The sequence below is a fragment of the Mauremys reevesii genome, linkage group 1 (assembly GCF_016161935.1).
Source record: "Mauremys reevesii isolate NIE-2019 linkage group 1, ASM1616193v1, whole genome shotgun sequence".
Classification (NCBI taxonomy): Eukaryota; Metazoa; Chordata; order Testudines; family Geoemydidae; genus Mauremys; species Mauremys reevesii.
In genome coordinates, this window is record NC_052623.1 from 264,054,423 (window position 1) to 264,068,996 (window position 14,574).

A 14,574-nucleotide genomic window follows, 5' to 3' on the forward strand; every position below is an offset into this window, starting at 1 on the left:
CTTTCACTTTTACCACATTTGAATTTGACCCATTGAGTGCATTTGGCCACTGAATGTCCGCACATTTGGCTCCGTTTTATTTTTTCCCTCAAAGAAAGAGAAATTTGTTCCTTAAGAGAAACTTTTGTGGTATGAAATTTATACCAAGGACTTTTACTGTTTTAATATGCTGATAATCCAGCAAAAGAGGAGTAACTCTTTTTAAGAAGAAACCCAGTTTCTCACCTCGTTAACTTTAACAACAGGTCTGAGGAGGGTAATTTGGTCCAGGTTAGGAAGAGGGAATCCCTTCTTCAGTTTAGCTTAAAAAAAGACAAACAAAATGTATATAATACTTAATAATTATAACTTGCACTTCTATAGCACCTTTCCAAGGATCTCAAGGTGTTTACAAACATGAATGAATAAATCCTTACAACACCCCTGGGTGGTAGGTATGATCTCCACTTACAAAGGGGCAAAGAGAGGTCAAGAACATAAGAACGGCCATATTGGGTCAGACCAAAGGTTAATCTAGCCCAGTATCCTGTCTTCTGACAGTGGCCAATGCCAGGTGCTTCAGAGGGAATGAACAGAACAGGTAATCAAGTGATCCATCCCTCAGCTTCTGGCAAACAGGCTAAGGACATGATCCCTGCCCATCTTGGCTAATAGCCATTGATGGTCCTATCCTCCATGAACTGATCTAGTTCTTTTTTGAATGCACTCCCATTGCCTCAGCACTTTGCAGGAAGTGCTCAGCACATTAGCTCTCCTAAGTGTCCTATCCAAAGTCACCTAGAGTTAGCAAAGGAATTGTGAACACAAGTCTTGTGCTCCAACCACTAGCAAACACCCCCTCTCCTTTGTCTGCACTGTCCAAGAAGGGTGAAAAATACATCTTGGTGACGAGGTCCATGCACCCCTATTTTGAGAGCTTAAATGGGACTTAAGTGATGCATAGACTTTGTGCTGGTCCTCTGGATAGGGGTTATTTTCACTCAGAATGACTGGCTAGGTTAGCACACGGAGCAGTGATACGAATCTCCCCATAGAGCTCCTCCAGTGTGCCTCATCTGTTACTTGTAGAGACCAGCTCTAGAGATAATAATAATGCTGCCCCTTTTCAATCCATGCAGCTAGTCAAAGTTTGGGACTCTTGGGATGTTCCAGTAGAGAGCAGAAATTCATGGTGCTGTGTCTCTGAATGCAGAAGGACATAGCAGGAAACAGCTTCTTTTTCTCACAGCTCCAAGAGCATTCTTTTAAGCCTGCACCTTTGACCCAAAAACCTCTTGTAATGGATACTAAACTGAAGATAGAGTCATGACACCTCCCACCCTCCCAAGTTTCTTCCAGGGTCAAGCACTGTGTTTTCAGCTGCTCCTTCTGTCTGTCTGTCCTCTGTGTTTTGCTGAGTATTTTGTGTGTATGAGGGAAGGCAGAACTTGTTCACCCACTCAAAAACTCCTGGCCGGGTTCACAACCCCCTTTTGTTTTAGGTGAGGAGTTTGTGATTAATTCATCCTGAGAGTTACATTAATTGAAGGGTGCATTCACACCCAGTCTAAAAGAGGTTGTGATCCAAGCAGTTGTATCTCTCAGCATAACAATAACAACACTCTTGTATAGCATTTTTCATCCATAGCACTCAAAGCACTTCACCAATGAAGTCAGTATCATTACCCTCATTTTACAGATGGGGAAACTGAGGCATGGAGAGGGGGAGTGATTTACCCATGGTCACCCACAGGGCAATGGCAGAGTTAGGAACAGAATCCAGGTTTCCTGAGCGCCGGTCCAGTGCCCTATAATTCAATTTCTATGCCCAGTGAGTCCTTGGTTTCTCCGATGAAACTTCAAGTTAGTGCCAGTTGTAGTGGTGGTTTGAGAATGTGTTTACTTGTCCCCTAGAAATTGGCTGATACCCACAACTCATTTCACATAGGTTACCGGCAGATCGTAATGATATCTTGTCATTTCTCATCTGAGTTGATGTGAAATGGTCCCTAATGGTGAAAAGCCCCACATCACATTAACAATTCCTGGAGCCATGTAACGGTTATTTTGTTAATAGAGATCAGAGCTATTAAAGGAACTGGCCACTATCCTTACCATTGGCTGCTGGGATTACTCCATTCCGTAAAACGTAAGACAGGAAATTCTCCAAAAGTGAGACCTGCCATGGGGGAGAAAATGGATTTAGGGACCACTTCCTGATATCTACGAAGCTGCTCCATACTAAATCTTGGATGGAGTTGTAAGAAGAAGAGTCCTGCTCACATGAGCAGACCTCATTTGGGTAGACAAAACCACAAGTGACAATGACCTTTGGTTCTTGAGGCTTGGGGATGATGTAAAAGATACAGAACATGAGGATCTGGATCTCGTTACCATGCTTGCAATAATTTCATTTAAAATAATCAGTTTCATTTACTTGCGAGATAATTCATCTTTAACTGTACAGCAGTAAGTATCTGGGAGATTTTAATTCTCCTCTGCTCAGCTTCCTACAGCTCATCAGTTGTCCTCAGGATGAAACTGCTCTCTATGGGAGGCAGCGTTTTTCCCTATTATGTGTTTCAGGCATTTGTGACTAGTACTGGCTCCCACTCCCTACCTTAATGATGAGAATCTGTGCTGAGTCCCTGCACACCACCACTGCCTGTCTGCCATTCTAGGGTGCATGTTCTAACCTACAACATGCTGGTCCTTCTACTGCAGCATTTCGGATTACTGCTGTATGCTTCGTGGTCATAATTTTAGTGCCTCTCTGATGAAACATGATACACAAGAGAGATTGGAAAAATCTCATTTTTAGGAGCACTGAAAAGTTGCTGAAAAGAAGTACTGCAATACATATATATACAGCAGAAAGGATATTGACAGAGTGAGTTCCAGAAAGAGAGAAAAGAACCACCCAAGGATGAAGTCTAAAGATTTAGAAATGCGTGTCGGGAAATTCTGCTCCTTACTCTTCAGACTGACATTTTCCCTGGGATTCTTGGCTCTTGTTTCCTAGACACTGAAACCATCAACTTACCTCAAAGAACCCAACAGTGGAGTCGGCCAGGAAGAGATGGAATCTGAAAGGAAAGTAGTAAAAGAGGAGTCATTATAAAGGATGAAGGCACATTGTTTTAGTCATGTACAGTCACCCTCAGTGACTTCAGGTCCTATGATATTCCCATGACAAGACACTTCTCTATGGCGATACGTCCTACATGCTGCCTTCCACAGAAAAGAGCAGGAGTGTTTCTGCAGGGCATTGCCTGGAATGTGCACAGAAGTGTGGCCTGGGGTAAGTTTGTCCAGGATTGTGAGTGCACTTCTTCCTCTATGTTTTGTTGTGTACGTCTCACTGATACATACATTTAACTGCACCAGGTCAAGCACCAAAGATCCTCTGGCTCTCAGATCCTACTGAGAGAAATGTAGGAGCTAGGAGGTGAAATTCCACTTGGAGAATGTTACTGATGGTGATGGCTTAGCTGAAAAACGTTCAGAAGTTCAGTTCAGTTTGCAAGCTTTCTGAGGTTCACCTACTGCAACCTTCCTTCCTATAGACCATTCTGAGGACTTCCTAACCACACCCTCCTCATTAGGTTCCTGACACTCCGCTACTCTCCTTAAGAACTCCCTCCTGAGAGTCTCTGGAGTTTGGACACCTCTAATTCTTCTTGCCTGTTACTGTCTTTCTAGACAGGGTTCATGTGAGATCAGGTTCCCATCACCCTACTACATAATCCAATGGGTGCTTGGAACTCAGAGTCTGATCCTGTCAGGTGGGAGGGGCCGACCATCATCCACACTTTTAGACACATGCATTTGAAAATCTGAGTTCTATTTTTGTTAATGAAAACTTAAATTCTGTAGGAAATGTCATGACCTCAGATGACAGCTTTCTTACCAGTTGGGAGTCACAATGCCAACGCTTGGAATCACTACTGTAGCATATACATAGACCAGCCCAAATTCTTTCCTGTGTTCTGGCCCCTTTGCCCTGCGCTGGTCGCACAAAAGGGCTGGAAAGCAGCTGGATCAGGCCAGTTGAGAATCCCCTCCCCTATGTAGGGGAGCTCTCATTGATGCAGAATCATCATAATAGGCCCCTGTGCCACCCTCCTATGCAGCCTGACAGATGGGGCATGCCAGGAGTGCGGAAGATGTGTGACTGGGGCACAATGTGCACCAGCTATCCCCAGCTGGCAGACAGTGCCTGGGAGGCTGTTGACAACTAGCATAAGTTAGAGCAATGCCATGGCTGGTCTAACCTATGCGGGGACTGGTGCAGAATGACCAAGCGAATCATAATGAGCTTCCCTGATGGGCCCTGCCTTTCTCTGGTGATGAGCTGATCTAAGCACAGGAGAGAATCTGGGTGAAAAATTTTTAGATTAACAAATCCAATACAGTTTCCTTTACTAAGCCCTCTATAGAAAAGTACAGAATGAAGCAACAGAAGATTCAGTGATCCTAAAATATGGTTGTCTTTCATCCACAGGATTTGGGCAATGTAGCCAAAAGCATCCCAGGGTCCCTACCCTTGTGAGAAAGAAGTTAAATTGCATTGACTGCCATTTCCTCATGCTGGACTAAATGTACAGCTAGGCTGACACAATAAAGTCCTGTTGTGTCTTAATACTGGGATCACTAATGTTGCATCCTGAATGGCCTCAGGCCAAGCTGTCCTGTGTTTACCTGTTCAGACATAATGAGCCAATCAGCTTCTGTTCAAATATAGTCAGACTGGCACTGGTGTTCGCTATCTGCAGGAGAGAAGAGTCTTGAGTTACTGTATCCATATAGAATGGGGTCCTCTCTTAAATTCAGACACTAATATAGTCTCCTTATATCATTTAAAATGTAACAGTTCCACCTTCTTTGAATACTGAAGCTGTCTCATACAGTGCTACTTTCTGCCTGATTTGGGGTTTGTGTACAGTTCAGCCTTGATTATCTCAATGTCACTGGCAATATTTAAAGTATGGACAACTGAGATTTTCATTAATCAAGGGCATTTTCAATGTAATGAAGAGATGTCAGGGGACATGACCCATTGCTGTATAACAGGGAATTCTAGAGAACTAAGCTTCAGATAACTGAGGTAGTAATATAAGTGGGGTTTTATTCCTCTTTAAGAAAACTCACCTCCCAATATCAATATCCTACAGGTCAGATTGTGCCCCCAAACATTTGTGTTCAATCCCTGGCTGAAGTTAATGGAATTTGCTTATTTAAGGGCAGAATTTTCCCCTATGTGTTCCAGGTACTGACCTCTAGGACCTTCAAATGCCTTGGTTTCTGGCAGTGTGGAAGAACAAACTTATTTTAACTCCTAGATGGAATGTAATCCTCTGTTCCATGGTACTTACTATGTTAACTGTAAAGATGGATTGGGTGGTTGAGTCTGGCAGGACAGCAAGCACCTCCATGGAGGCACAGATCTCTAGAGTAAAGGTGTCTGTCTGTAAACTGACCACAGGTGCAGCAGCAGCCCTCAGGTTCAACATTGCAGGCCGTGCTTCTACATAATACTCGGCAATCTGTAGGGTTTCAAGGCAAAGAAGAAGAGTCTGAAAGTATCTTTTATATAGAACAAATCTGAATAGTGAAGTTATAATTAAAATTAAAATTGTTATTTTGAAAGGGCTCCTGAAGATCAAACTTTAGACAAGGTGTTAACAAGATAGTAGAGTCCTTATGGCAACAGGAATAGAAATGTCTCCTGTGATGATGACCTGATCATCTTGGCCATATCAAGAATGTTGAGGAAAGTCCCCTCCATTACCAGAAGCCCCATGCCCTTCAAGAGATGAAGGGAAGCAATTTCCAGAGGAATAAATTCTAGTTTGTGAACATGTCTGAGAAAAAGGAAACATGAATATGGCACTCAAGCAAGCCAACAAAGTGTCTGAGGGGCCAACGTATCACCATTAGAGTGCATGGTACTTTGCAGATAGATATGATTATGAGGAACTTGGCTTAGGAGCTTGGCTACTGCATTTATGATGGGGAAAAAAATCTATTTTCACTCTGGAAATAGACAGGAACATTTAATCCCTAGAGTGCTGAGATTGTTTAGACACATGCTCAGCATTTGGTACTAGTTCTTATATCCATTTTCATTCCCTCAGTTTGTCTTTCCAAGCCAGCAGGAGCCCAAGCTGCCTCTTCACTGCCCTCTCCACTCCTGCTCTATCCATCTTCCTCACATAAACTAAATGAGACCCCACCATCTCCCTTGTCCTTCCGTAGACCACATGCAAATGTTAGAAGTTGGCACCTTCCTCACACAGGCAGAAAGCCCAATGCTTCCTTCCTTCCTGCCTACCTGCTAGCTTTGTTTCCAAACATACAGCCACTTTGCTATTCATTAATAGCTCTTCACCACCATCCTCCTCCTCAGCTGCTGATGCACACTCTCTCCCACCTGCTGGTCCGTCAGAAGCCAGCAGCCAGGTGACCCAAGTCATGACAGTTTGAGCAGGAGAAAGGGGTTCTTAGCAGAGATGTCGTGGGGCCAGTTAGGACTCACTCAAGGCAAGAGTTGTGACCTAGACCTGCCTCCCGGCCACTGTGTATCTTCCCTTTCTCCAACACAGTGACACACAGTGGCTCCACCAAACCGTTGGAGATTAACCATTACTCAGATGACACCCACACTGGGACTAGCTATGGTGGTTTCTTAAGGGTTCGCAGAACTAAAGATACTCACCTCAGGAATGATGCTGCCAAATGTCTCTGTTGTTACATTAAAATAACTGGAAAGCTGCAAAACAAATGAAAGAAATTATTCCAGCCTGTGTGAGCTTCATGTCTAGGTTTTCTTTAAATCTGCTGTTTATTGTCATTTTATTGACCTAGCGCCTTGGAACTTTGGAAAATTCCTAGGAGGAGTCCTAGAGCACTGAGTCAAATTCTCACTAATGTGCCCAAAAGAAAAAAAACCCTGCATATTGGAGAAACAAAGATTAAAACCTTCTGCAGAAATACAGGTGCAATATTCTGCTCACATTTGGGCCTGTAGTCGGCTGTTGCTGGGAAATATAGAATCCATTGGAGACAGGTCTCAAAGCTCTGCTCGGCCTCCCAGCTATACGCAAAACTGCTATGCTTTGTGACATCTGCTCAGCCCACAGGTAGAGCCAGTTCAGTTCCAGGCGTCCCTCCTAGTACTTTGAGTCAGAAAAGGCTCCTCAGAAAGCTGCCAGTAAGGCAGCAGAGTCCCCAGCATGAATTTCCTTGTCCTTTTCAGCAGGAACCCCCAAATGCGCCGCCCCCCCAGGATGCGCCGCCCGGGCGGCGGCGGCCCGCTGGCCCTAGAGCCGCCCCTGCTTTTCAGAGGAGCATATGGTTCAGATCTGTGGTGTCACTTTTGAAGGTAAAGTGTGCTTATTTTGTACCCTGTTTAATGGCACTTCTGAATTTGGCCTGACAAATCTAGATACTATATAATGGCAAAATAAAGAATTAGTATTAGAGACCATGATCACACTCTGATAACTGCATGGCTTGGTTAACACTGAGCCTGTAACTGCACTGCAAATGAGTTTCTAAAACCCCCTTCTCTGAAGGACCATACCTGGAACATGTTTAATCCCTTCATCTGCAAGTGCCACTCACCTCTTCTATGATGGTGATGTTGAAGGCCCCTGCTGTGTAATAAGCCAGTGAGGCAGACTTAAAGAAATACTCAGAGATGCCAAAGTAAAGCATGGAATCACTTTTGTCTGGGAGAATGAAGGGAGCTGGTACAAAGGCAAGGTCAGTCCAATTTCCAACCGGATAGATTGCGCCCTGCAAAATATTATTGTCATGTATAAAATCAGAGCCTGTCAAAAACTCTGAATGCATTTACAATGGTGGATCTTACAGGGCCCTCCACGGAGAATGCTCTTGGCCCATTTTTCAAAGATGCCAAGCATCCATTGAAGACACCAGAGGCTACTCAGGGGTCAGCACTCTAGAAAATGAGGCAACTTATTTCTGTGCCTAAATATTGATTGAGGAGCCTGACTTTAGGCTCCTATTTTTAAAAAAATCTTGACCCTTGCCTCCATCCCTAGGAATTCAAATCTGAAAACTGTCATTAAGAGCTATCCAGTGATGTCATCTGCTAGGATGGTGCATAAGGAGAGAGGTGATCTCTAAGGCAGGGGTGGGGGAACTTTTTTCTATCGGGGGCCATTGACCCACAGAAAGAAATCAGTGGTGGGCAACACACAGCCCCACAAAGGGGGGGGGGGCAGAGGCTCAGGGCTTCCCCTAGGCTCTGGGGTGGGGCCAGAAATGAGGGCTTCAGGATGTGGGAGGGGGCTCCAGGCTGGGGCAGAGGGTTGGGGTGCGGGAGGGGGTGAAGCCTCCAGCTGGGGGCACGGGCTCTGGCGTAGGGTTGGGGATGAGGGATTTGGGGTGCAGGAGGGGGCTCTGGGCTAGGGCCAAGTGGTTTATTAGAGTGTGGGAGCAGGCTCAAAGCTGTGGCAGAAAGTTGGGGTGTGGGAGGAGGTTCAGGGTGCAGAATCCGGGGGGAGTTGGGATGTGGGAGGAGGCTCAGGGCTGGGGCAGGGGGTTGGGATGCAGGTGGGGGTGTGGAATCTGGGAGGGAGTTGAGGTGTGGGACGGGGTTCCAATCTGGGGTGGGGGTTCGGGGTGCAGGCTCTGGCTGGGCAGTGCTTACCTCAGGCGGACGGCTCCTGGTTGGCAGTGCGGTGGGGCTAAAGCAGGCTCCTTGCCTGCCCTGGCTCCGTGCTTCTCTTGGAAGTGGCTACCATGTCCGGCTCCTAGGTGGAGGGGCCAGGAGGCTCTGCATGGTGCACACTGCCCGCGCCCGCAACTCCCATCAGCCGCGGAGGGCAGTGCGCAGAGCTTCCCTGATTGCCCCTGCTCCTAGGGGCCTTAGGGACATGCCAGTCGCTTCCTAGAGCTGCAGCCAACCCTAGCTTCCCCTTGTAGTGGGGTGAGCCAGTGCTTGTGGCTCCAGCCCCGTGTGGGAGTGCTGAGGCTCGAGGATTCTGGCCCGCAGCGTGTAGACTTGCCACGGGTTGGATGAAATGAAGCAGCGGGCCGCATCCAGCCCGCAGGTTCCCCAGCCCTGCTCTAAGGGTTTGTCCACAAGGATACTTAGTGAGTGGCAAGCTGGAGTCTAGATCTACAAGCATGCTAGCCTATCATGCACTAATTGGCTGTGTGGGCCCTACTATCATGCACTAAAAAGTTCTCTAGTGCTCATTGACCTACTAGGTCAAACCTGCCAGAGCTTAAACCATACAGGGCTTCACAGATCAAAATCAACACCTTGAAATGCACCGAAAAACAAACTGGTAGCCAGTGCAGGCCAAGGAGCACAGGTGATGTAGAAAGAAAAAGAAATATAGGAAAAGCCAAATATACTTGGAGAAACTATTGCACAAACGATAACATTAGCCAGGGGAGAAACAGTAAAGGTTTTAAACTCTGAAGTGCTGAATATTTCTGAAACTAGAATATTTTAAAGACAAAAACCCCTCTGTATGTTTTTACAAAAAAAAACAAAATTTAAAATGATTTTTTAAATAGTGAAAATACTCAGGATGTTAAAAATCCAAACTATGTATCCACGTAGTAAAACTAAACTGTTTTTACACTTCACATAGCATGACAAGAAAATCTTACTACTCAGCATCACACCTAAGCAGGATGCATCATCCCTCATGTTTCCCTTAGTTGAAGGAATCTCTCAGGGTCTTGAGTTTTAGGCTTTGACTACACTGGCACTTTGTCAGCAAAGCTTTGTCGTTCAGGGGTGTTAAATAAAACACCCCCCTGAACGACAAACGTTTTACCGATGAAAAGCGCCGGTGTGAACAACGCTTTGCCGGCAGGAGCGCTCTTCTGCTGACAAAGCTGCTGCCGCTCGTTGGGGGTGGAAGTTTTTTGTCGCCTGCCGACAAACAGCAGCCACACTGTGTGCCTTTTAGCGGCACGGCTGTAGCGGCACAGCCATGTCACGAAAAGCCTTGTAGTGTCACCATAGCCTCAGCAGCGCTCTTCAGACTTGGCTTGCTCTTGTTCAAGAGCTCTCTCTGTCTACTTCCTGGATTTGTTGCTTAATCATTGCTCCTAAAATGTACACTCTCTCTTCCTCTCTCGTTCCAGGGTCCTGATCTTCTAATTCTTACAACTCCCATGGAAATCAATGGACAGGATAATCAGGCCCCAGAAACAGGGGCGGCTCTAGGATTTGCGCTCTGGTGGTCGCTGGTCCTGCGGCTCCGGTGGACCTCCTGCAAACGTGCCTGCGGAGGGTCCACTGGTCCCGCGGCTTCGGTGGACCTCCCGCAGGCACGCCTGCGGATGCTCCACCGGAGCCGCGGGACCAGCGGACGTCCGCAGGCATGTTTGTGGGAGGTCCACCGGAGCCGCCTGCCGCCCTCCCGCGGGACGCCGCCCCAAGCGTGCGCTTGGCGTGCTGGGGTCTGGAGCCGGCCCTGCCCAGAAATCTACTTCCCTCTCTTCTCCTAGGGTGGGTTACATACTGTGTTTTCTCTCTTTTCTTTCTCCCTTTTTCCTTTTAACCTGCTCAGTCTTCTTTTACTGCTCTCTATTTGCTATGGGAAACTGACCAACAGAATCAAAATAACCTGTTCCGTTAATTTATTTAACAATCATATCATGTTTCTAAAACAGAATTGTTGGAAAAAACAAACTAAATGAGACATTGCTTTGGAGTCTCTCATTGGATTCAGATCATAATGTTGAAGCAAAACCAACCATCTCTTGTCTCTTGTCTTGGATTGTAATCTCTTTGGGGCAGGGACTGTTTTTTTGTTCTGTGCTTGTCCAGCACCTAGCGCAATGGGGTATTGGGCCATGACTGGGGCTCCTAGGTGCTATGGTCATACATATAAACAAAAATAATAATAATGATAAATAATAACCATGCCAATCTAACAAAGGATAAGAAGTCTATCAAAAGAGCACAGTTCCAGACAAATAGCATTAAAGGCAATTACCTTTAAGTCCAGATCAATGTATGATTGGAAGACTCCTGGAGAGTTAATTAGGGAGTAGTCTATTTGGGCAAAGGCATCGATCTGGGTTGGGACTGTAAAGGTGGTAAATAAAACAAAACAGCTATTAAGTATAACACAGCCAGTAATGTTTAATTAAGAGTCAATGCAGTTCTTGGAGGAGAAAATGCTCAAACAAGGAGGGAGGAAAAAATCAAAACAAATGTTTGTGGTTAAGAACCCAAGGTGTTCCCTAGGAAACCCCACTGACCAACAGTGATTCAGACCTAACTCTCCTCTTGTCCCACCCAACAGTTAGTTGACCACTTTCCCCAAGTTCTGCTTTTGTGGGAAACTCTTCAGAACTGAAGGAGGCATGGGCATTTCTTGACACTGTCGATCACTTCTGAGCACATCCTATGAGTCTGTAACTTCCAATTGATTTCAATTGAAGTTCTGTGGTTACAGAGAGGGAAGAATGGACCCTTAAAATATTGTGGCAAGAAACGGGTAAGTACTACGCCTTTTGGGCTCAAACCTGCAAAGTGCTGAGTACCTCCTTCAAGATACAGAGTGCCCTCAACTCCCACAGTCTTCGGGGATAATTGATGACATACAGCACCTCCCAGGAAGCAATCAGCACCTTGCAGGTTTAGGCCATTGTAGATGAAGACCAGATTTGCAACTGTATGAAGGCATCAGAGGCTAATGGGATTTTCTAAAGCACCTAAGCAACAGGCAAGTTGCCTAACTCCCATTGATTTCAGTGTACAGCCCCTTTGGCCTTCACTACGGTGTGTTTAGCTCCATATTGGATTGCAATTCCATCAGAGTAGTGGTACAAGGCTGATAGAAGATTGTTAAATCTGGAGTACTCTCATTGAAATTGAATAGTTTTAAACAATAGACTGGCGCCCAAACAGGATAACTGGTTTATCGGCTTGGCAATACAGTCACCTGCCAGGGGTCTCTGATTGGCTGGAGAGGTTGATCCAGGAGACTCCTTCCAAAGGGACTGGGAGGTTATAAAATACAGTAGCTACTCTATTCAGAGTCTTCCCTGGCCATTTTTCATGAGCTCAAGCTGAGAGGAGCTGCATGTAGCAGGCTGATGAGAAAAGTGGAAACCTGCCTTCCTGAACACAGATGGGCCTCCAAGGATTCCCAAGGGAAGGGAGAGCTAGCGAGTGGAAAGCATTTAGGATGTTTGTTGTTTTATAAATGATCCGTACTCTCTTGGGCTTTATCTGTTACATAAAAGAGCAATGTGCAGGGTGTCTCTCTGTGTGTTTTATGCTTCACAACTGTCATGTGCCTCCTGAGAGGATAAACTATAACCCAGCAGGCTCACACCTTTTGATGGAGTTCTGGGAGAGGATGCGTTTAAACTATTGAGGTATCTTGGAGCATCAGTGCTGGTTCTGGGTGTCTAAGAGACTCCATTGCCAGTAGCAGGCTGAGAGTCAGTGCCCAAGAAATGTGCCAGAGTAGCCCAGGGAGAAAACAGTGCTGCAGATTGCTGAGACCCAGGGAAGTTTCAACCAACCAGGGACCCATCACAGCCATCTGATGGGCACCCGGCAGTGGGAGCTCAACCGAGATCTGTGACAGTAGCTGACAAGAAAACAACAAAATCTGAACAGCATGAGAATTGTAAAGAAAAGGCAGCGTCAGAGACTCACCCTGAAGTGTTCTGAGCTGTGCATCAATCTGCTGGATCCCTTGTCTGATGTTTGGACATGACTGTATACAAATATAGAGAAATTACATACTGGCTAGTGTATATTGTATCCTTCCATCTCTAGTGGATGAAAGACAGATCTGCTCAAGTAACTGATTATCTCACTCTCTAGTGGCAGGTCCACAAATTCCTATTTTATCCCTCATGATGTATGTATGCAGTTTAACTGACAACCATGATGTACATAGTCACAGATGTGTTGAGTATGAGAAGCATGAATGTAAAAAATAACTGATTGTCATAGAAACTCCATGAGCTAAGTTGTTGGCCCTGCTACAGCCCTTTTGTGCAAGTCAGTCAGAGGGAGAATCTGACCCTATGGTGTTTATGATTATTGCCATGCCCAGGAATTGCAGAGCTTATTTGGAAGTTGGTGCCTGCAAACAGATGCTGATGAACGTGCTGGTCAGTGCAGAATCAGGTTGTATTTTTTCTACTTATCAAGTAATTCCTTAGTCAAGTTCAAGACAGTTGCCTCTGAGATGATGCAGTTCCATGTATTCCTTAAGTTTCGCCCTTTAAACGATTTATAAAGACTTACATGTGTATCCAAGCTCCTTTGAATGGGCTTCTCCAGGTATTTAGTAAAGAATTTATAGAGCCAGCTGGAGAAAAGAAAAAGAAGAGAAAGGCCATTGCTTCAGTTAGTTGAACACTATAGTCACTGTGTGTCATACAGTACTTATAGGTGTACTTATAGGTGTAAATGTACTTATAGGTGTAAACTGGACCTGTGTGAAATCTAATATCCTAGCAGACAACTAATCTAATATGTGTTGTATTAATTTATTTGTAGGCCCCAGTATCACAACATAACCTGTACGAGGATAAAAGCCCAGTCTATATTGGACCGGTCTGTAATCTGAAAACTGACAAAAGGCCACCTTTTGAATGGAGATCATTTCAGAGCTATGAACATGAAGATCTAGGGAAATGAAAAGCACCATCAAGATTAGGAGTAATCAGACTGGGCAGCTGCATGAAGGCCTGCTCATCAGTCTCAGCTAGGGCAGCACCAGCCCTGCCCCCTGCTCTTCAGTTAAGTGCCGGCCCCACCTCCTCCACTAGGCCACGCCCCTTGCCTGGTCAAAGGCCGGAAGCTGAAGGTTGGCTGTGAGGAGCAGCTACTGCTCTGGTTGGTGCCATAGTGTGTGCAGCCGTGGCACTCCCGTCTCCTCTTCCTGCTCGGAGCCCCGGGGCTGCGGCTGTTCCTCAGCTCCCCACTGCCCTTCGACTGCTCCTAGCCCGTAAGAGCTGCCTGGGCAGGGGGACCTGCTCTGGGGCTGATAGAGCCATCAGGGAGCAGCGACCGTATGTGGCAGAGCCAGGAATCTGGGCTGTAGCTGGTCAATCCGGGCTACTGCAGGGAGCCCCGGACCCCCCACCAGCCCAGGGTGGCACACCCTTGTGGGAAGGGACATGGACCGGGGCTGCTCTCGGGCACCCTGGTCTCCAGTCTGGGTTTACTTCTGCACTGCTGCTGGCAGCAGGTGCTGCCTTCAGAGCTGGGTAGCTGGAGAGCAGTGGCTGCTGGCCAAGAGCCCAGCTCTGAAGGCAGTGGGACCATTAGCAGCAGTGGAGGAGTATCTGGGTAATTTATGACCTTTGATCTGGGAGGAGTGGGTGGTGGGAGAGGCTAAGACAAATTTTGGGGTGGCTATAATCCCCACAAGCCGCCCCCCCCCAGTACCACCTCTGGGCTCAGCTATAGGACAGGCCTTCTCATTCTCCCCTATGATTGAGGATTAGAATATTATCTAGAAAGCAATGAGTATTAGTGTTGAAATAGCAGGTGGAACAGCTCACTCATCCGTGCTTTCTCTCTCTCACTGTCTAAAAAGGGCTCCAGCACAAAACAGATGG

At 46.2% G+C, this 14,574-nt stretch overlaps 1 protein-coding gene across 17 annotated transcripts in view; it reads right to left on the reverse strand.

Moving 5' to 3' along the window:
• BPIFC (BPI fold containing family C) overlaps window positions 1-14,574 on the reverse strand; it is a 59,957-nt gene that overhangs the window by 1,324 nt on the left and 44,059 nt on the right. For 16 of the 17 annotated variants that reach the window (XM_039486134.1, XM_039486212.1, XM_039486175.1 and 13 more), the window contains 10 exons: window positions 13,253-13,316; window positions 12,653-12,713; window positions 10,974-11,065; window positions 7,606-7,779; window positions 6,698-6,751; window positions 5,355-5,525; window positions 4,681-4,748; window positions 3,023-3,065; window positions 2,095-2,158; window positions 226-302 (listed from right to left, as the gene is read on the reverse strand). In XM_039486134.1, coding sequence (XP_039342068.1) covers window positions 226-302; window positions 2,095-2,158; window positions 3,023-3,065; window positions 4,681-4,748; window positions 5,355-5,525; window positions 6,698-6,751; window positions 7,606-7,779; window positions 10,974-11,065; window positions 12,653-12,713; window positions 13,253-13,316 — 868 coding nt within the window. Of the gene's footprint in view, window positions 1-225; window positions 303-2,094; window positions 2,159-2,599; window positions 2,753-3,022; window positions 3,066-4,680; window positions 4,749-5,354; window positions 5,526-6,697; window positions 6,752-7,605; window positions 7,780-10,973; window positions 11,066-12,652; window positions 12,714-13,252; window positions 13,317-14,574 lie in introns of those variants that run through there. The other variant, XR_005584054.1, reaches the window with a different exon arrangement.